Here is a 22803-nt window from a genome sequence, read left to right as displayed (position 1 = left end):
TACCATTGTCACATCATGCAGCAACCTTCATACAGAACCACCACAAATGAATTCCTATGCCGATTCAGTATATCAAAGTTGCCAGCCTTTTCTCAGGGCATATTCAGTTTAAAAGAATTCTAATTTACCTTTGTTCTTAAGCTGCCTGTTGGGATATCTAGTTTTCACTGGAAATCTTTAAATTACATCTTTGTTTTTTGTTTCCATGTCTTTGGAGCCTTCAATTTTGTAAAAAAATTAGATTAACCTGTCTCATAAAGGGATGAAAAAAATGAAGCAGAGGAACTAGGCTGAAAAATGAAAAATGATGTTATTAAGTTGTGGAAGGCAGAACTGATGATTGCCAAAAAAGCAAGGCTGCTATTACTGAAAATGTTAGCTGCCTGCCTTGTCCTAGTGATGGTCTTCAAAACTTGATCTATAGTGACATCACATATAAGGACTCATGATTTTTTTATGACATTGTTGCAGGTCATTGACTGAAAATACTAAGGTCAGAGAGCCAGGCAATTATTCATACATCAGCAACTACCATTTTTGTATGTCTCTCAATATCTGTTTCCTTTAGTACAGGAATTGCAGATATTAATACATTTAATTAAATTTAATTGGCACACAATTTTGATTGGTTGCCATAGGTTAGGGTGCATAGCTCTTAAGCTTAGTAAATAAGCCACTGGTGAGATCTTTGCATGTTAGCTGTGATGAGACTTGTGTCTTATTATGAATTCAGTAAAGAACATCTTCTGTCTTTTCCAGTAGAGAGATGTTTAGAGGATGTCAAGGCAAGCCAATGATAACAGCCTGGCTGCTTTTTCTCTGTTCATGTTGGCTTCAGACATCTGCTCAGCGCAGATAAAAGTCCCTAATGCACACAACACAACCCCAGCCTCCAAAAGGAAATTTAATTGCAAACTCAAGCCACTCACATTAGGTGTAATGTCATTGTCTTGAGCATTGTAACTGACTTATTGCTGGAAATATAGGTCATGCTAAAGAATGTGGAGCTAACATTTCAGTGATTCCATCATCTCTAATGACATGTAGGTGTGTTTGTATTAATAATAATGTGGCATAATTGCATATTTAATACATCAGAGGCTTAGAAAAGAAGCAAGTGACTTTATGATAAGATTAAGTTTGAATGGAAAAGAAAATTCCTAGCTAGTACAATGGGGTTGGAAGCATGGCTGTGCATCTGTGAATATTCCTTTACCTGTACTTTTAATCGTGACTATGAAATCATATGTGCACATTACATTAAGTCTCTATGCTAGGCATGGCATCATGTTCTGGGTAGATTTGCTTTACTGCCTCATTTACATTCATGCATTTAAGCATTGCTTATTCATATTAAGAATATGTTCTCTGTTGGAAAGAGCTGCATTTCAGCGCAGCTTTGGAAGATCCAAATACCAGTTATCATATTGATGTATATTAACATCCTTCAGCAAATGCTCCCACCTCATCATATGGAACCTTGGACAGACGGTGCAGTTTTTGTTTATTAAGCTAAACAGGCTGTCTACTATATCACATAACACAGGGTTTTAGCAAACTTTTCATTGCTTATACTGATAAGGTTTGCAGCAACAGTTGGATGCACTCCATAGGAAACATATACAAAGAGTGAATGTATTGGACTGCTCAGGTATCTGTTAAACTATCATTTTACATAAACCGGAATAGAAAGTAAATACAATTTTAACTTACCAGCTACACATATTACAGAATTTGGCAGACATTGACATTAGTGCAAAAAGGAAAGCAGTAGACTGGATAAGATTCCACATTATATCAATCACTTGTAATAAAACCAAGTAAGGTAGCTCTTGGAAGACTGGCATGGCTTTCTAAATCCTGCTAGCTGTAATTCCTATCATTGATATAAGTCAAAATGTCTGTCAGATTCCATGGCTCACACATAACTTTCATAGCAGCTGAATTCTTTGGAAGGTTGGCAGGTCAGTTTCAGCACTTTTATGTGAACAGCTCCTACATCCCTAACAAGCCTTCTAGAGCTGATATGCTGCAATGATTCACTTAAAGTCTAGACTGATACTTCAGGAGCATTTTTCCCCTGTGGATGATAAGAAGAAATTCTCCAAACAGAAGGAAGAAGCTATTGTTTCTGATGAGTCTAAGCACAGTTCACTATAGCCTCTGTGTTTGGATGCATCCAGTCCCTCCTCCTTCTCAGGACCATCAGGGCGCACAGTATAAGAGCATTGCAGAGAGCAGCACCCAGCAGCTCGGCAGCTCTGATTGTAGCTTAGTGTTTTCTTCTATTTTTCCATCCAGAAAAGTTCGTGATTGCCTGTACAGGGAATCTCTATCTGCACATGCATCCCTATCATAACCACTAAAACTCCAGAACTGTGCGATGCTTTATTGCCATTGGCTTTCATTAATTTTTTACAGGTGTTGAAACTTTGGAAGTGGTACTAACAACTTGATTGCTTAGATACTAAAAAAGGCAAACCTGTGTTGGGCATACTTCGTGCTTGTGGAAGATGATCACTGGTCAGACTTCAAACATGACTCTGTTACAGGGTGCTAATGGAAGTCAGGCTGTGCCAAGCGCAATGCCAGAAAACCCTGCTCCCCAAAGTCGGGAGATGGCATTTTTCATCATTCGTTGTGTGATCCCATCTGTGTATTTAATCATCATTATGGTAGGACTTCTAGGCAATGTTACCCTTGTTAAGATCTTCATTACCAACAGTGCCATGAGAAGTGTGCCAAACATTTTCATCTCCAGTCTGGCTGCTGGGGACCTGTTGCTGCTGGTGACCTGTGTACCAGTGGATGCCTTCCGCTTCTTTTTCGAGGAATGGATTCTTGGAGAAGTGTGCTGTAAGCTTATCCCATCCATCCAACTGACTTCTGTGGGAGTATCTGTGTTCACACTAACTGCTCTCAGTGCTGACAGGTAAGAGCCTTTCCAGCTGCTGCAATCAGCACTGGATTACACTCCTATGACAGTCATCACTTTTTAAATCTCTAGTGCACTTTACAGACAATGTTTGCTCACTTTGTTCTACATGTTGGTTTATTTGCCTGGGTAGAGGTACAGCTGGCTTCAAGAAATGATTGTGCTTAATAGCTGAGCCATTTGTTTCTCCTATTTCATAATTGTCACCCTTATTTCTCACTCCTGTGGTTTGTAAGGTCAATATGCACAGGTCATTATTGCATTTTGTAGCCTTGTAATCTGTGCAAAGTACAAGGATAGGAATGAAGTTAATGTGCTAAACTTTTGTGTGTCTTGGAATAATCTCATTTTTGACAGGGAATTGATCATTTGTTTTCTTTATTTTGTGGTACATTAGACTGATGTAAATATGTTGTAAATTTCTTAATAGAAACACAAAAGCTGTCATTGCTGATCTTGCAGGGAACATGCTAATTGAATTTCTTGTCTGGGTCACTACTTTTTATCAGCTACTTAGTGCAAGTTTGCAGCAAGTAATATCAGACTGTTCTGTAAATATGTTCTGATTTTGTGTTTTTAAATGATAAACTTTTATCTCTCAAATTTTCATGATTATGTATGTTGCTAAAATGTAGCATCAGTGTAATTTTACATTTACTAATCTACCTAATAAGGAATAAAATATAACATTGAGTGCAGGTAAACACTACACACAGAATAAAATGACACAGAATTTGCAGTAAATACAGAGCATTTTAAAACAATGTTTAGTTCAAGTTAAAAATAAAGTTTACAGTGTAAAAGCAAACTCTCCACGTCCCTTTACAGATAAAGTAACTATAAGTAAACATATACGTGCTTATTGGTTATATATCTATTAGTATACTATATAGCCGGGTGCTTCATAGGACATAGCATGCTCAGGTTTGTATCTCTGTACTGATATAACATGCAGGTTGTAGCTACTAATGCAACAATGCTATTCTTGGTCCAGTAAATCCTTTTACATCTAGTCTGTGTTTTACAGGTATGTAGAAGGTAGTTTTGTTTGGTTCAACATGGTAAAATTCTGTTTTTGAAGGATTAGAGTTTAAAAAGATGGGCATCTCCTGAAGTGCTGAATATTTTCCCGCAATGCCTCTGCAAAACTGTGTCCATTTCCCTTTTGACACCACTAAGAAAACTGTCTTTCAAAATATTACCACACTTTTTTTGGTAATATTTATTACTGTTGATACTTTAAGTAAAAAAGCCATTCTTTACTTTTGGTAACATTCCCTGTCTAGCATTTTGCATCCTTTAAATGCCTTTGGGTTAAAGCTAATTATTTATTTTTTATAATTTTTATGTATTAATAAACTAATATAAAAAGTTAACTTCCTGATACTCTAAAAGAGTGCTTGTCATATTTTAACAAAGTCATTATAGTCATTTCATGGAGACCTAAAAGCATTCTAGTGCTGTATGAAGAGCTATAGAGATCCATGGAAATCCTAGATACACATCTATGGGTGGTCAGGAAGGCAATGCTTTTATAGCCTTTATAATCACAGCTCAAACACTATATTGTACAGGACACTGTACATTGGCCCTGACCAAGGGGAAGCACTGGGCTGAACAACAACAATAAACCTTGAGGCACTCCGGGGTTTCAATTGTTGTGACAATCCAGGAAGATTACATTGTTGGCAGAATTACTAGTTCTAACTATCATTGGGAAAGGAAAAATGCATAATGGGCATACATGAAAAATCATTTTGGTGGTGGCGGGAGGTTACTTACGCTTTGAAAAAACCCATATAATAAACTAGACTCTTCCAACAGTTCCAGCTAAATTTATTCTGCTAAAGTTTTGCCTTATCTGGTCTTCTTTTCCCCTGAAATACTATGCAACTACTAAATAAAAAACCTTATTGTTTTGATAACATACCTGATTTTAGATCCAATGACATCATTACTAATCATTAGTGAGATTGACTAGTCAGGGGTTGTGCACAGCTTCCTGAAAACAGTATGCTATGATGTCCACATGTGATGCTGAGCCTAAACCACACCCAAAACATAACCCAAATACAGCTTACAATTAAACACTCGGGAAAAACACATAATTCTTATCTGAAGCCTTACAAAATTAGATACTTGAAGAATCATTAGAATCTGGCACTTTCAAAAATGTCAGATTTTCTTTCCTCTCCAGGGTGCTCTTTGGTTTGAATCTATATTCCCTACATCACTATTGCATCCTGCAGTGAAGCATGAACCACTGGAAGGAGTCACAACTTGCTGCAGGAGACCAGGAATTCAACACGCCTATGCGTGTGCGTGTTTTTTATTTTGTACAGCACAGACCAGCCACACGGTTGGCAGAGGACATAAGTAATAGGTATCTTCATTGTAGGAAAAACTCCTATTTTGTACTTTTCTTTAGGGATGCAGTCACTTTTACTACCAAAATATGTATTGAAAATTTTAGCTCTGTTTTCTATATTCATATTTGTTTATTAATTTCATGGAGATTTTTTTTTTATTTAATTTAGATTTATTCTTTTATTTATTTATATTCTATTGTGCCCATATTTGATTGTACCAAGGGTTGTTTCTGGGACCAATGAACCTACCTGCATGTTTTTTTGGAGGTGTGTCCAGAAGAATCCCACTTGAACACAGGGAGAACATTCAAAGTAGAGCGCCTTTTTTCTTAGATTATATACACAAATGTGTGTTTTTTTTCTTTTTTTTGGGGCGGGGGGGGGGATTCATTTTATTTCATTAGTAATTAGTTTTCAGCTCCATTTAAAATCATTTGCTTTTTGCAGTTTTTGTTACATTTCTTTTATTTTCTCAGCCTTTAGGATTTTAGACTTTTTCCCTTTTATGCTTTCATCTGCCATTAGCAATTTCAGCTCATTAATTTTGTTAAGACATCTTGAATTTGCTAGCATACATATTATATCTTTGCTACCACTTACTATTTCTCAGTGGCACATGTAGATTTAATGACCTGCCTAATGCTCTTGCTAGCAACAACACTTCTGCCGCTTTCATATACCCTGTACACACTGCTATCTGGAACTGGCAAGTTTCATTATATTATTAAAATATTTTTTCCTGTCTTAAATTTGATAAATATATTGTGTTCCTAAATGTTTCTATATAAATGCATTAATATTCAAAGTTTATACCGAAAATATATTGAGTCCAGAAAATTAGATCACTGAATACTGAATCTTGCATTTGTGTTCATTCAGCACAAAATATATTACATCATAGCTCCCAGACTAAGTTGGCCATGTGTGTAGTGTACAGACCTTTTTTTTCTGTAGACCAACAATGCATTTATAGAGTGAAATTACTGATGCAAAGTGCTTTGGTCTGTCTTATATCCTCTGGCAGGACCAGAGCTGAGCATATGGATTTCTACTAACACTGCGTGTGACCTGAAATATGTTCCTGTAGGAGGAAGTGTTTGCAACAATGGCTGTCACATCTGGACTGTAGGGCTGTTTGTATTGATAACTTTTGTATTTAAACAGTGCAGTATTTACAGACTTCAGGGATTGCTTTCTATGTACATTAAAATCCAGAGGAATTAGATTGTTTACATTGTTTTATTTTTATATTATTATAGTGTTATTGCTGTTACAGATTCCTCTCTTACACCCAAGGTGCTCTTGAGGCAGGGACTTCTTATGCATACTGGTTCAGCTCATATAGGTTACATATATTGGCTACAGGTTAAGCCAGATGTAACCCACTTTTCACAGAAGAAATAGTGTACTTGGCGTTTGCATATAATATTATGGAATAGAAACAAGAAATCAGTATGTTAATGATTTCTCATATTTGTCTCAACCACTTGTAATAATTTCAGTCAACTTGGAGTGGTTCTTCCTTTGCCTAGGAGTAATTTGTGTAAAACTACACAAACAGATTACTCAGATCTAGTCATGAATCTAGAGTTGACCTTGATTAAAGCAAACCTAATAAACCCATACAACTATGACTAAGCAGCAGTATTATCACATCTACTTTCAGTTCACTCAGACCCAAATTACTAAGATGTTGTGCTATATTCTTGCCATTGGGTGAATATCAGTCATGTAATATGCTCTCTACCGGTATGAAGGTCCTGGAGTCAGGGGAAGACTGGAAACCTTTGGCCAGGGGCCAAACACAGCCAAATTACCTTTTTATGGTAAGAAAAAGAACTATTCAAAGTGTATAAAGGTGACACATAGATTGATGGGCATAGTACTTGAGTGGTTGTTTGTTCTATCCCCATAGACACATAGTTAACATATAGGAAATATACAGATATTTGCCTAGCCCTTACTTACATAGTATGATTAGTATGAGGAGAAGAAAAGATGGGCTTCACGGAAATGATTTTTGTTAGTCAAATAAACATAAGTTTAATAAAGTAAAAAGTGTTATCCTGATTCTAACATAAATCAACTAAACTACCCTGTTTCCCCTATAATAACGCACTGTCTTATATTTTTTGAAATGCCAAAATATGCTTTAGGTCTTATTTTCAGGGGGATGTCTTATTTTTCCACGAAGAAGACTACAGTACACATTTATTGTTGAAAGAGGCACAAAGTATCAGGTATCGGAGGATGTCTTATTTGCGGGGGTTGCTTTATTTAAATTGTTTGAGCAAAAATCGTGGCATGGCTTATTTGATGGGGATGCCTTATCATCGGGGAAACACGGTATGTCCTAAGCTAAACAAAGATCTCCAATATATATTTGATACCAATCATTTCCATGTTGAGAAATACACATGGGATTGAGGGAGTTTGTAGCAAAGATTATCTCACAACCCGACACATTTCGATCACAAGAGTTTTCTCAGGGGATTCCTTGAGATTATATACACAAGTATGTAGGACCGGTTGTTAAACGTCGAAAGGAGTGCAAAGAGAAGAAACACGTAAAAACACGTACACATGTAAATATTAGGACATAGTTTTCCAATAGGAGCAAGGTAAATGTATGCTGGTTGCTGACCTCAGTGACTAGGACATGAATTTCAGTATGTTGTTAGATTGAGTACATTGCTGATGAATTGTTAGTTTGGCTGGGAATCAATCCCAGGCCTCCTGTAGGGCAGATGCAAGTTCTACCACTGAACTTCCAATGCTTGATGGTGTTGCATTATAATAAATAGTATACAAAGTGGACAAGATTTTTCCTTTGTATTTAGCAGCATCGCTTGTAATAAGTTTGAAAAATAACGTTTTGATAGTGATAGTACTAAGGGACTTATTTCCAAAGAGGATAGTTGTCCAGATTGAATAGGTTGGACTCTCAAGACTGTTATAAAATTTTTACAGCCAGTAAAGGGTGAATTTCCCAAATTAAATAGGTTGTGCATTCAAGCTTGATATAGAGATTTTTGCAGCCCGTGGAGTTCTTCAAATGTGGTTTGTAAAAGCAGGGCGTCAGCTTCCAGTTAAAAGCTGACACCCTGCTTTTACAAACCACTTTGAAACAGGAACATCAGCATTGGTGGTTCAGTGGTAGAGTTCTCGCCTGCCATGCTGGAGGCCTGGGTTAGATTCCTGACCAAACTAATAACTCATCAGCAATATACTAATCTAACAACATACTGAAATTCATCTCTTTATCAGTGGGAACACCAACCAGAATAAATTTCCTTGCTCTTATTGGACAACTATGTCCTAATATTCACATAGTGTTTCTTCTCTTTCCACTCCTTTCAATGATTAACAACCAGTCCTGTGTACATAATCTCAAGGAATCCCCCGAGGAAGCTCTTGTGAGCGAAATGCGTCGGGTTATGAGATAATCTTTGCTACAAACTCCTTCAATCTCATATGTACTTCTCAACATGGAAATTTTTGGTATCAAATATATGTAGGGGATCTTTGTTCAGCTTAGGAGATGGTTTAGTTAATTTGTTAGAATCAGGTTAATACTTTTTACTTAAAAACCTATGTTTATTTGACTTACAAAAATCATTGCTGTGATGCCCATCTTTTCTTCCACTCTTCCTCTTTCCCCCTTTCTCATCTCTTTCTATTTCTCTTTTTCTCACTCTTTTCATGCACCTTCTCTCCTCACCTTTTTTTTTCTATTTCACTACTTTTTCTCTCCTACCACTCTCTTTTCCTCTATCCCCATCTCCCTTTTCCCTCTCTTTTCACTCTATGTTTCTCTTCTCTCCATTTACCTCCTCTCTCCTGCCACTCTCCCCCTTGTTTGTCTTTTCCTCTCTATCTGCTCTTTCTTTCTCTTTCCCTTTTTTCCTACCACCCCCTCTCCCTCTCTCTTTTCTTTCCACACCTTCTTTTTTCTCTCTCTCACCCCTCTCTTTCATCCACTCTCTCTGTCCTCTCTTCCTCCCTTTATTGTCTCCCTTTCCATACTCGCTCCCACTCTGTCTGTCTCCTTCCTCTCTATCTACTTGCCCTCCCTCTCTTCCCTTTCTCTCCCCTTTGCCTCTCTTTCTGCCCACATGCTCTGATTTGTTCATACAGAACAGCTTCAATGGTGTGCCAGGATCAAAGGGTAATATTGGCAGGGTGTAGGGTTTTACTGGCGCAGCACAAGCTAGCTAAAAGTATACATCTGGGCTGTTTGTTGTAAAGCCCATCAGACCTAGCAGGGTGTTCTAGTGAATATCAAGCAGTTCAAAGCCTCAGTCCTTTTTGGGACTCATAACCTTTTATGAGCTTTTGTACTGTACTTTGAGCTTTTGCCACCTGGATAAGCTTGCTTCCTGTACATATGTATCCTTGTGCGTGACAGGCAGCAATGCAGTGCCCAACAGATGTCACTGACTCTTCTGTTCTTCTCAATGTCTTTTTATTCCTCCCCTTCATACAGTAAGACCTAAATCTGTATTTGATATTTGAGGCATGTCTGATTGCATCCCTTGGTCATATGCCGCGTTATGATACTTTTATCCATATAAATTGAATGCCTTCTTGTATACTGCGAAATCCTGAAAATTATTAGTTTCTGTAAGTACTCTGACTTTAAATACACATTGAATGTAATACTATCAAAAATTCTATATATGTAGTATAATAAAATTTTTTTATTAATATGTGTTGTTTTCTTTGTGTTCCTGAACAGTATACTAAACATATTTATTAACATTTTGTAAATACCACAATAACCCCTAAACAAAAACTTAGCATTTATGGCAGAATTGTAATATTTTTTGGAAATTTTCATAGTTGATGCACACTATTTTGTTAATGATATATACATTCATATTGGGAAAAAAGGGTATTAGTATTGCTGATGTTGTTGTTAGTTTTAGTAGAGGCCCCTATGCTTTCACCAATATCTCTGGTTATTAAGGAAAAAATGCAAATCTGAGATCAGATGTTTCCTTAGTAGAAGAGGCAAATTAACAACAACAAGACAAATAAGGGCTTGTTTTGGCATGCATGTAAAATTTACTTGAGACACATATTTACAGACAACAGAATCTCAAGGTTGGTCAAGACAATAAAAAGATATTCTGATTTAGACCAGTTTGGCACTACACAAGTATACTATTAGTAAATCCATATATCATATATTAAGAGTACAATTTCCAGATTATGGTCTAGTAAATGCTGCTGTCCAGTAAATTCCAAACGTTTTTTGCGCAAAAGGGGTGACAACAACATGCAATACCAGTTACACAATATTAGGTGACAATAGTCAAAATACATTCCATTTTGTCATATTCACAACACATAATATGCAGTTATTAGTGATGAAAATTAGGTAAACAATGTATGTATAATCATAATGAAAATATAGTATATATATTATATATATTAGAGATATATAGTAATGATTAAAGTATATAGTAATAATAAGATAAATTGCGAGGATAGAACTTTTCTTCTGTTAGCATCTGAGTTATACCTATCCCAATGATGGGCCTTTGATTAACTATATAGGGTTAAAGTATCCATATAGACAGGTCAGGCAGCGCTCATGACATCATCCGCATCCATACAGTGGGACAGAAGGTTTAAGGGTATATGTGTGCTCTGTTCTGCAGATGCCCTAGTTACAAAAGTACTGGCTCCCCAGTCCCCTACAAGTCAGCAGGGGAGTGCAGGAAAACACCAAGGGGGAGTGAGCCAAGAGATCAGGAGGGGGGGTCAGGGCAATGTGTGCCTATGTAGTAGTACTGAGATCAATGAAGAAGAGGTATTGGTGGAAGAGTAATAGTAATGAGTTATTATAATAGCTATATTGTATTAACTAGGTTATTGATCTTCTTGTTTTTAATTTGTCTAGTTAAAGAGCAATGAAGGGCTTACTTGATTTTATTAATCACAATAAAAACAGAACATCTCAAATATATGATTGATTCTTGCCAAACTTCAAGCAAGATCTCTAGATGATATTGTTCTTGCAAGCTCTCTATATGATATTGTTTTCTACGTGTTTTGCGGAAATTCAGTCCCCTTCATCAGGAAATCTTTTTGTTTGTTATTCAGTAGTAGTTGTCCTAACAGTAGGGTGGTCCTTGACCTAACTTTAATTGCAGTAATGAAACCTGAAGTCATATCCTGGGTGTTCTTTAGGACAGGGGGTATGGATTAGAACACTATGGGCCTTATTTATTAAAGCTCTCTGGAGAGGATACACTTTTAAGAGTGGACTTGCACTCCTGCAAACCTGAAATGGATTTCCTAAAAGCCATTTGCTATTTGTTAGCAAATGTTTTCAATCATGGCCCAGATCCATTCCAGGTTTGCTGGTTCACCTAGATTCACTAAAGAAAGTGTATACTCTCCAGCCTTGGAAATCAGGCCCTATGTGAGAAAAATACATTTTTACAGGTAAGAAACAAACTGATGCTGTTTGACTTGCATGTAACAATTTCAGTTCCAGTTTATTATATAAGTTGGCAACTACAAATGATTTGATGAGTTTGCTGTTCACGAACACAAGCTTTTACATGCTATGCATGTCTAAACAAATGTACACAAAGTGCATAATGAATTGTAGCCTACTGTGTATTCCTGAAACCAAAAGCATACTGACTATTTAATTTAATAATAACTGGAAACATATCTTGCACTGACGTAGATACTGCACTGTTTTAAATTTGGAATATTTTGTGTCGTTTGTAAATGTAAAACTCTTTCCTTTTTAACTATATTTGGGATCTATATTATTTCTGTATCTGTAATTTGCCCCAAGTTCTGTATCTCTCTGTATCCCTCTCTTCATACAGTTCAAAAGGTATATGGAGCTTACAGACTGAGTAAGTAGGACTTTATTGCAGTAGGATTGGGCTATGAGTGATATTGGCTCTAATTTATGTATGGTGACATTAGTAAGTTTTGGTAAGGCTCAAAAGTTGAGATAGCTACACACAATTTAATGTCACTAAGTATACATGCTATGATAAATACATAAAAATGTGTTTTTATAATCAGTTCTAAATTTTTTTGTACAAAGCAAGAAAGATCATGTCCTGAATATTTTTCAAAGGCTTCTTCTTGTGAGACCTGCAAGGCATTTATTGTTTGTAACTTTTTCTCTAGAATGTAAAACATTTTAAACTATACAAAAAACTACTAATCTAAAACAAAGACAACAAGAGATTTAAAACAGAGATACATCTCATGATTCTGTTAATAAATTGTACCCTTCTAACTACAGCTACCTTGAGTAATTTCTGTGATTGCCTGAAGCACTTTTAAATAGTGTTTGAACCTAAGGCATTTTTTCTCCTACCTTGTCCATTATTCATTAAAAGATTTCTCTATCTCCACTATCTAATACTTATATGTGTAGTGCTAAGGCTGATTCATCAACAAAATTGGCTCTCTGAAGGTTGTTTATATTGTGTAAGAATAAATGGTACATTAATCACACCCTGCTAAAGAATGGGTACATTTTAACAGATTATCTCAATTTATCACTTCTACATCCTACATATTTCTCCTGTAGATTTTGATTGATTATACTTTGTTTTGAATGTAATAGTGTCCAAAACTCAAAGCTCTTTGGGCCAGTATTAGATATATATATTAGGAAGTGCTTTGTTGACTTCAACTCAATCCACCAAGATGGGTATTCCTGCATCTGATAAATGTTGAAAGTTTAAGCACCCCAATCCTGTCCTCTCATGTTGCTGCCCACAGTTTTACAAGAAGAGTTAGCCATCAGGCATCCACAATGCAGTAAATTTATGAAGGCAACTTTTCTTGATTTTAAGAAATCAAGACTACAGATCATTTATTAGGACCATATATTTATAGGAGGAGGGCTTCTGTCTACTGCAGTTTACTGACTAGCATCGGAACCAGGCTAACAGATATAATCATACATAACATTCCAGAGAAGAACACATAAAACCAATTACTGTGCTTTGTATGTGCACCAGGTGACAATCTCTGGTAAAGAGCCCGGGCTTGTGACATTTGGCTTTTGTTGACTAACTGGGTGCAGTAGTACGTAGTTGAGGAAGCGTCACCATTCTGTCCTTATGTTATTTCGAACTCCTAAACATTGAATGCATCCAGGAAACAAAAGATTGCTGAGTTCTGCTCCAAAACTAGATACCATATATATTGCAATGACCCTGCAATGAGCTTCCAGGTGTTACAATGTTTACATTGTTTTTTCCTTATATCAATTCCAGTTTTTTTTAAATGCAGGGACAGGTTTACCCAAATGTTGCCATAAGTAAATATGAAGTGGGGGCTGAACATACACAGCATTCAGACGGAGGGGTTAAAACATGGTTAAAACATTGTCAGTTTAAGACTGTTCAATAAATATTAAAAACTTAAAGTGTACCTAAACTAAGAAATTTCACTTTACATAAAAGGGTAGACAACCCCAATGTAAGGTAAAAATTCAGTTTTTTTGTTTTTTTAATGCAACATCCTTTTTTTAGAAAAAAAAAAAGGGTGCAACACCCCCTAATTCTTGGCCTAGGCAATCGACAATGAATGGGAGCACAAAGCCTCCCAAGATACCTACGTCATGCATCTTGGCTCTTGGGTTCTTCTTCTGTGCATGCCCAAGCATCTCTGGCATGCGCAGAAGGAAACTTTTCATGAAAAGAAAAATTTGCTGATCTCATGCAAGCGCAGTCTAGGTTGGGTGACGTAGGAAGAAGAAGCAGAAAGAAGAGGCAAAGATGGCGCTGCCGGGGGTGCTGGCTCGGAGACGCATGCAGGGACGATGCGGGACCCGATGGAAGACACCTCCAGACTGATCTACTGAGCTGCAGGATTAAAGATAAGTGGATTTTTTTTTTGTTTTAGGCACTTTTGAGTTTATTTCCTCTTAACATTCAGCCGTTGACATGACTTTGTTTTCGATTTTGCCCCTTATATGTTTGAGTTTGACACCCCTGCTGTGGAAGGAAACAAGATTTAACCAACAATGTATCTAATTAACACCCCAGGTGCACTGGTATGACAAATATTTAGCCTTTAGTTTTACAATATTCAGAATATTTTGAATTAAGAAATGTAGCATCTAATATTGAAGAAATGTTGCCATTTTAGTACAGTACAAAGATAATACTAATAATTTGTGGAAGTATTTCTGCATTTCTTTTATTCCCTTAATAAAACCGTTAGGTGTTAAGACGTACCATTTGAAATGAGTTTGAAAGTGTTCCGTTCTTTAGGATCAGTATGTTTTGTGACAGGGTGTCAGATAAGTATTTTATGTAATATTGACTTGAATCAAAATTGTCAGAGTGTCATAGTGCTGGAGGACTTAAAACCCAGCTTGCACTTTTCAACAAAGAATAGCAGTTTCAGGCTTTGGCATAACGCTTTTAGGGAATACCAACAAATTACTGCATATTACTTGATAAAATGAATATATATTATGTACGGTAGTACTACTACTATTGGTCAGTCTGGTCCCTTGATCATGATGATCATTAGATGATGCTCATTCCAAATCTGTTGCCTACTGTAACCTGATGAAGTAAAGCTCTCTAAACCAAAGTAAACTGATTGTGATGATAGGCAGAGCTGCCTACATTTCCAGATAAAGTAGCCACTGCTAACAATGAATGTTAAAAAGAGAAGGAAGGTCATTTCTAGCTACAGTAACGGGTATGTAACGGGTAAGTAACGGGATGCTTACTGGGCAGCAGACTCCAAAAGTCCAAATAACAGCAGTTAAGGGGCCCACCCTTTCACTCCTTTGGCTGGCTCCAGGGCCCCAAAGAACCAGGTTTTTTCCTAGAAACCTATTCAAAACATCCTCACTTTCATTTCTCAGGAGCCTTTTACCACTATATATATATATATATATATATATATATATATATATACATTTTAGGCTGTCAGAGTTTAAGTCGGGGTTTAAGTATTTAAATATTCTTTAGAATTTCTTATTCTTGTCGATTAATAGACATCATATTCATGTCACCTCTCATACAATTGTCGGTCATACAGTAAGCTGCTGTCATACAGAAAACTGCATATTCTAATATATATCCACATATGGTTCCACATCAGTGCTGCATGAACATGTAAATCCCTATGGAACTGTGCTTGGACACATGTGCACGAAATACATTGAATATATCCACAATATGTTGACAGGAATGGTTTTCTATAGAACACATGCTTTAGCATCTGGAAGAACGCAACTATTCTGTTACATGTTTAAAATGCAATTGTGATCAAGGTTTTTGGGTCTGTCTAAGTGCTGTTTACAATTTAGGTGACTACACATTATAGTAAAAAAAAATACAGTAATAGCACAAAACTGATGGTAGAGGAAACTGTTAAAAATGTATATCAAGCCAAATATATAATATATTGCAGTTTACTAGACTATACATGAGGTATCAGCACTGGTTTTCGACTTTTTTTTTCTTTATTTTTACCTCACAATCCTGCCAGTAGCACACTTCTGTACCAGTGTGACAGGTGTGCTTCTTCACATACTCAAAAGTTTAAGTTTGAAATTCAGATTCCATGTGGAAATACTTATATATCCACTGAGTTTTTATACTCTTTATATAGCATGCAGGGTGTGTGTTGACATGGCTGTTAGTTTGGAACAAGCATGTTTTATTGTTTAGCAAGCTGGGAACATTCATGCCAGGAGTCAATACAGCTTAGATACCCAGGTACAATTTTACAGCATTTGTATTTCTTAGTTAACTTGAAAATGACTTATAACTTATTTGCCTACATGAATATGAATACATTTTTATATGTTTTAAATATTTCAAATAAGGTTTTTATTTAGTATGTTTATGTGTTTTTGGTTAGCAGTTAGTAAAAATGTACCAATATATAATTTAAGGGTATGGAGGCAAACAGGTTCCCATTTTCCATAAGTTGTAGAATTTCTTACATCAGCCCCCCCTCTAGCGTACATATAAAATAGAAGCAAAAAGAGAAAAGAGTAATAAAAAAAAAGATTCATGTATTATTTAAGTAAAGGTATTATTTAAACACTTTGTAAAACTATAATTGTATATGAGAATTTTACTATTGAACAGATACACTTACATCTTAAAAAAAATCTTTATTTATAAGTTTTCCTACATGTGACCACATACCCACATAACTGACAAGGTGACAACATGATGGGAAACCACTCTGATTAGTTATTGATCATATGTGGAGACCGGAGCTGTCAGTGACAGCAGGATTTGACAGCTGCACACAATGTCAGTTGCTATCTGTCAAAGTGTGAACATACATTAACGTCTTTCCACGACCATGCAGTGAAATGTTAATCTACAGAATTTGGTACTTTTAGGTATTTTAAAAGGAAAAGATAAATAAAAGTTTACAATTTACTTTCTGTGTCAGACTTTACAGGAGTAAGGAACAACATTTGCAAAATCATTTGTAGGTTCAGTGCACATGGCAACTATGAGCATGTTGCAGCTATTGAATATTATAGTAAACTATAAGTTACTGATAGGTACATGAATTGCAAAACATGTAAGTGAGCTTTCATGCACTGGCTTGTCTAATGGCTCTATTTATAAAACGTGGAATCTGACATTCCCTCAAACATTTCTTTGTGAAAATCTTCCAGGTCTATGTGTTTCAATGGCAGTAATTGATTCCCATGAGGGAATGTTTGGGGCAATTTTAGATTCCCTGGTTTATAAATAGAGCCCTAAGAGTTGTTAAAGTCTAACAGATATTCCTCTGAAAGCATTTTTTGCTCATTCAAGAATAATCACATTAGTAACATAATTGTTCCTAATTATTCCAGTTTCCTAGTTGCACAAAACAACCTTTTCTCACCAAGCTTACTTCTGCAGTTCTTCTCTCTGCAGATGAATAAAGAAACATGCACAGATTCAAAAACAGATAAAGAATATACGTAAGGTGTACAATGAATGCTTGCTGCACTGCTTTTTAAATAGCTGCTTATGGTACAGAAAGTTCTTAAAGCTAAACACAGCTTTAGTAAAAACATATAGTCAGCTTTGTGATTAGCTATAGCAAAACGCTGGCTTATTGGCATTGTCTTCTGTAAGACGTTTTATTTCTCTGTTACACTCACAAAATTTTACCTAATATCAGTTTTACTGCCAAAGTCTAAAGTTATGTACATATGCTACATCCTGTCACCCGAAAAAAAGGTTTGTGATTCATTCTGCCTTTAGTTCCTATTGTATTTGGAGACAATAACTAATGGTCATTTACAATGACAAAGAATAAGCATCCTTACAGGGTTGGGGCCCAATTTTAGAATGTGACATTAACCACTTTAGCCCTTGTACCTTAATGCCACCTTAATGACCAGAGAAAAGTTTATATTGCATATTTAGTTGAAAACTTTTCCATTACAAAGTTCATGTATTGGGGTTGATTCACTAAACGGGCTTGATTTATTAAAGCTCTCCAAGGCTGGAGAACACTTTCATCAGTGGGTCTGGGTGATCCAGCAAACCTGGAATGGATTTCTTAAAAGTCATTTGCTATTATCAAGCAAGTGTTAGCAAGTGTTTTAAATTCTGGACCATATATATTCCATGTTTGCTGGATCACCCAGCTTCACTGATGAAAGTGTGTTCTCTCCAGCATTGGGGAGCTTTAATAAATCAAGCCCAATGTGTTTAGGCTAGAAAAGTGAAAAATCACTCTGCAAATTATAATTCAAATAGCTTATTGTATGAAGGGGGGAAGCTATGTTGACTCATCCAATCCTATGCAAAAATCATTCTTTTTTTTCATGCCTTTGCATGTGATTGGATATTGCAAAGTGTCAAGTGAAGTGAATTATCATTTGAAAGCATGTTTTACAGTGAAGCAAAAACTTGCAATGTAAATTGGAGATGTATTGCATATTTTCAGAATAGAAAAGTACTATGTATGTGTTTTAGTAAACATTATTATTATTATTATTATTATATATTAATAATAATATATAGTAATAATAATTATATATATCATTATTAATAATAATAATATTAAAAATAGGAGTATCAAACATATTAGGAACATTTAATTTATTATTATTATGTGTGTATTTTTCCAAAGCTTTAACACAATTGAACAAAATGATCCTCAAATAGGTCTTTTGACTTTAAGGTTCCAGATACAAAGACAGCTCTTTCTTGCATCTATTGCAAAATAGCATTGACTTATTTTCATGGCTTTTGTCAGAAGGTGGTAAACCGATGTTTCATTCATGGCCACAACAAAGCTTCACAAAAGATTTTCACCGATTGTGAGGACCTTCTGGACCCAATTTTTAAGTTAGACTGTCAAAAAAAATATATCTCAAGGCTTTATATACTACTGTTTTACAACAATGTGATAGTTCTTTCTGCTTAGACCAAACAATTTTCAATTCCAATCATGTTTCCCTATTACTTTTCTTTTAAGCTTTCGCTCTAATCACATTTAAATTAAATGGTTGTTAGGATTAAAAAGCAGAATTGCCTCATATACTTCAACAATGCTAACTGCTAAGAACCACTCTTGCAATTCTTGTAAATGTGAGAAAAAATGATTATTTGTTGAATTCCAATGATAAGTGGACCTTTCAGTTAATATTAGACAGAGTTTTTACCTGATCTTAAAGTACCGACTCTGGAAAAGGCTTGTGAAATTATCCTGACTGATCAAGGCTTTTTCTCTTAAATACTTTTGACATGCAATCTCCTCCAGCTTTACTTCACGTTCCCAGTTGTATTCCTTTTTTTTATTCTTAATGTTTGTAATTACATGGCATTGATGAACTTTTTCGGTTTAGTGATAAACAAAAACACTGTACAGATGATTCATAAAAGCTGAAGAAAAGAAAGCCATGACTGTTGCTCTTTTCATCTTCGTATAATTACCAGGCATGAAAAATTGTTTTAGTCCTGCCATGCATGGACTGGCCTCAGCTTTCATGGCTGACAGGATTCTCTTGTTGTAAAATACCTTCATCTGCATATACATGATTTTTTTGTACTGGCATCTATTGTTTTTTTTAGTATAGGAGTTTGTCGTGATAAATTATTCCTTTTAGTCAAATTTGGTCAAACTAGAAGTTGTAGATTAGAACACTTGCAGTCACCAATGTGTAGCCACTTTAGACATCACCGCTAAGGCTTTTTAAGTCTAATCCCTTTACCTACTAATGGTGCAACTGTTCAGAGCAAGCTGGGTCAGAAATGCTTACCACAGCTCTTTCAAACTATACATTGGTAACATGAATGGGAAGACATTGGTCACTTCTGGTGGCAGCATCCAATGTTCCCCTCCTACAACAACTAGTAGTATGTCAGTACAGATACAGGAGCCAAATGCCAACTGCATTTCATTAAGGGACCTCCCCTTCAAAATCAAAAAGTATTAAAAAAAATGTGTAATGTAAACATGAGATAGGCCTGCTTTAGGCCTGCTATATAGAGAGTATACTTCTAAATGTTATCTGCTATTAGGAAGTATTCTTTGTGTGATATTTGGCAAACTTTGAAAACTAATCACTAGATTTCTTTAGACAAATAATAATTATCTGTTGAACACTTGATCTCTAGCCAGATCTTGTGGACTATCTAGCTCTTTTCTCAATGTTATTAAAATTAAGTTTGTGTTAATGACATGTTGCAAATGTCAGTTAATTACACTGATCATTCAGGAAACCAATAACCCTGTTTTTGTAAGAATCAAATATGTTCCAATTTCCATGGGTCTAGTGACACATATAAAAACAGAATGCCATTGAACACTTTAACTCTTTCAATGGTAATTAAACTAACTAGCATGTCCAAAATAAATATATAAGGTTGCTCTTGATGAAATTTTGTTCCAAATGAGCGACTGTCTATCATTTGCAAATTGGATACATCAATGAGGCATGGTGAAGAAACAATGTATTTACTGGATTTGCAGAGTGCTTCATTAAATGTTCTGCTTTCAAAAGCCTCATTCAAAATTCTTCAGCAGTAGAATGAGGGCAACTTGATGTGTTAGATCTATTTTAGCCTGTTTTTTTTCTCTTTTATAACTACTGGAAATTGTAATTTTTTACTATATATATATATATATATATATATATATATATATATATATAAAATCATGACACATTTTTAGGAAGGTAGGTTAAATGCTACATGAAATGTGCAAGCATTTGATTTTTATTATATAAGTTATATATTAAATCATATTCTTAGCAGCTTTTTTTATACTGTTTTGATATATAAGTATTGTTTCTGCGTGTGCTTGTACATTTATTTGCAGAAACACGAGAATATAAATTTAGAGATATGTCATAACTGGCAGCAGTAAAAAAAGTGCTTAGACTACTGATTTATAAAAAACTGCCTTGTTGCACATAATTTACTTTCAGGCCTTTTTCAACATTTCCTTACTTGAAATGTTCGATAATAGAGTTTTGGTGACTTTATAGGAAGAGAAACATGTTTAAAGAGGAACTAAACTAAAAAATAAAAACAAAAAAACAAAAACACACTTACCTTCAATCTCGCAGGGCAGTCCGATCACTCCGGGGCTGTCCGCCATCCAGTCTCACTTCGTCTCTGGGTGCCGCCATCTTTGTCTTCACTTCCGGGTTCTTCGTCCTACATCATCCGACTCAGGAGCAAGATCGGGTGACATAGGATGATATAAAAATTTGCCAATATTACTGCGCATGCGTGAGATCGGCAAATTCTTCTCTTTGAGCAAAAAGGCTCCTTCTGTGCAAGCCTGAGATGCTCGGGCATGCACAGAAGGAGCGCCCAAGATTCTCCCAGGATGCCTGATGTAGGTATCCCAGGAGACTTTGCGCTCCCATTCATTCTGCATTCTTTTTTATAAAAGGTGTTCCACCTAAAAAAAAATAGAACAGAGTTTTTACGCTACATAAAAGGGTTCTCTACCCTTTTATGTAAAGTGAAAATTCTGAGTTTAGGTATGCTTTAATTCAACGTAATTTAAGGAAAAAAATGTAAGAATACAGTCTGTTTATTTGTACAAACAGATTTGACAAATATTAAGGTTGAAACACAGTTTTCTGATGCTGTGGGTTGCTGTAAGGCCTGCAATACTACAATGATAATAACACATATTACACATGTTAGCATATTGTAGGGCCTTACATAATGAACACTTATAATGTTGTCATAATGAACACTTATGACAACACAGCTCCAAGTTACATGTGGCAACCTATACTGAAAAATATGATGGGATTTTGCACATTGAAATTTCATATCTATGCTCTCCTATCTGCTGCCTTGGTCCTAGCTATGAAGTACAGTATATGAACTGTAAAGTGTGCTACCTGTAAGTAGAATAATAAACTTGGCTTATAACAGCCTTGGATTTAGACAACTCACAACTGTAGAGATGTCTACTGTGATTATTCAAGGGGTATTCCAAGTTCACCACTAATTAAATTCAAATAATTGTTTTTGATATGCATGCTACAGATGAAAAAGTAACAAAATCAATTAAAATAAGTGCTTTTTCTTGTTTTCTAATTTTAGCAGTGTCAGCACTACTAAGCAGAGTCAGAATTACTGTTACTGAGAGTGCACAATTTTTTTAATATTTTTTCCTTATTATAATGAAGCTTAAATTCTGACACAAAGGATGGCATGTTTTCATACAAAATTAAACAAAAGCCTGTTTTGCAATTTTTTTTCATATTTTTTCCATTAACATATAATGAATACAACACTATTATGGGCAGTTTCAAACCTTTAGCTTGAGCAAGCGATCCTGGCTTACAACGACATGTACTTTACAAGCCACTCTCCCCACATAGCTGGTCCTTATAGACATAAGTACTGAACCTCTATTTATTCTCTGCTGCAGATAGATGCTACATGTGTTCCCCCAAGGAAGTGGTTCACTGGTGTAAGGAAGGGGTAACTGCTCTGCAACCTCACTGCCAATCTAAGCGTATCCTAAATATAAATATATTGTATATATGTATGTAAATATATGAAACATCTGCCAGCATTTTATTACAGATGATTACAGATTTTGCCATAGTTTCCTGGCAGAACAGGATCTGAAAATCAATACAACCCAGTAGAGCAGGGGTTCTATCATTTCCCCATTCTATCAAAAAACAAAGTCTGTTTACTTAACAAAATCTAATTATCACCTTGGCAGGGTATTTTCACTAAACTTGGGGGGAATAGAATATTGGAAACATTTATGGCCTCTAAAAGTATCAATTATTTGAAAAAAGGGTTTTCTTGATTTTTTTCTAAATATCCAATTTATTGTGCTTAAGGAAATGTTCCTTCCATATCTGTCCTGGTTATTAACATTATTACACAGTATTTATATACCGTGTTTCCCCGAAAATAAGACACTGTCTTATATTTTTTTTGGCTCCCAAAAACACAGTAGGTCTTATTATCGGGGTAGGTCTTAAAAAAAAAAAAACTTACCTTTCGGAAAACGCGA

General features: G+C 35.6%; 1 protein-coding gene across 1 annotated transcript in view; it reads left to right on the top strand.

Annotated features, from left to right (window-relative positions):
- The first annotated feature begins 1923 nt into the window (after nucleotides 1-1923).
- Nucleotides 1924-22803, top strand: part of NMBR (neuromedin B receptor) — a 110940-nt gene continuing 90060 nt past the window's right edge. Inside the window, exon 1 of the mRNA XM_072410440.1 lies at nucleotides 1924-2932. Coding sequence (XP_072266541.1) covers nucleotides 2514-2932 — 419 coding nt within the window. The 5' untranslated portion in view covers nucleotides 1924-2513. The remainder of the gene's footprint in view (nucleotides 2933-22803) is intronic.

The sequence above is a fragment of the Pyxicephalus adspersus genome, chromosome 4, assembly GCF_032062135.1.
Source record: "Pyxicephalus adspersus chromosome 4, UCB_Pads_2.0, whole genome shotgun sequence".
Classification (NCBI taxonomy): Eukaryota; Metazoa; Chordata; class Amphibia; order Anura; family Pyxicephalidae; genus Pyxicephalus; species Pyxicephalus adspersus.
Note: the sequence above shows the minus strand (reverse complement) of the source record. Positions and strands in the feature narration are given on the sequence as shown.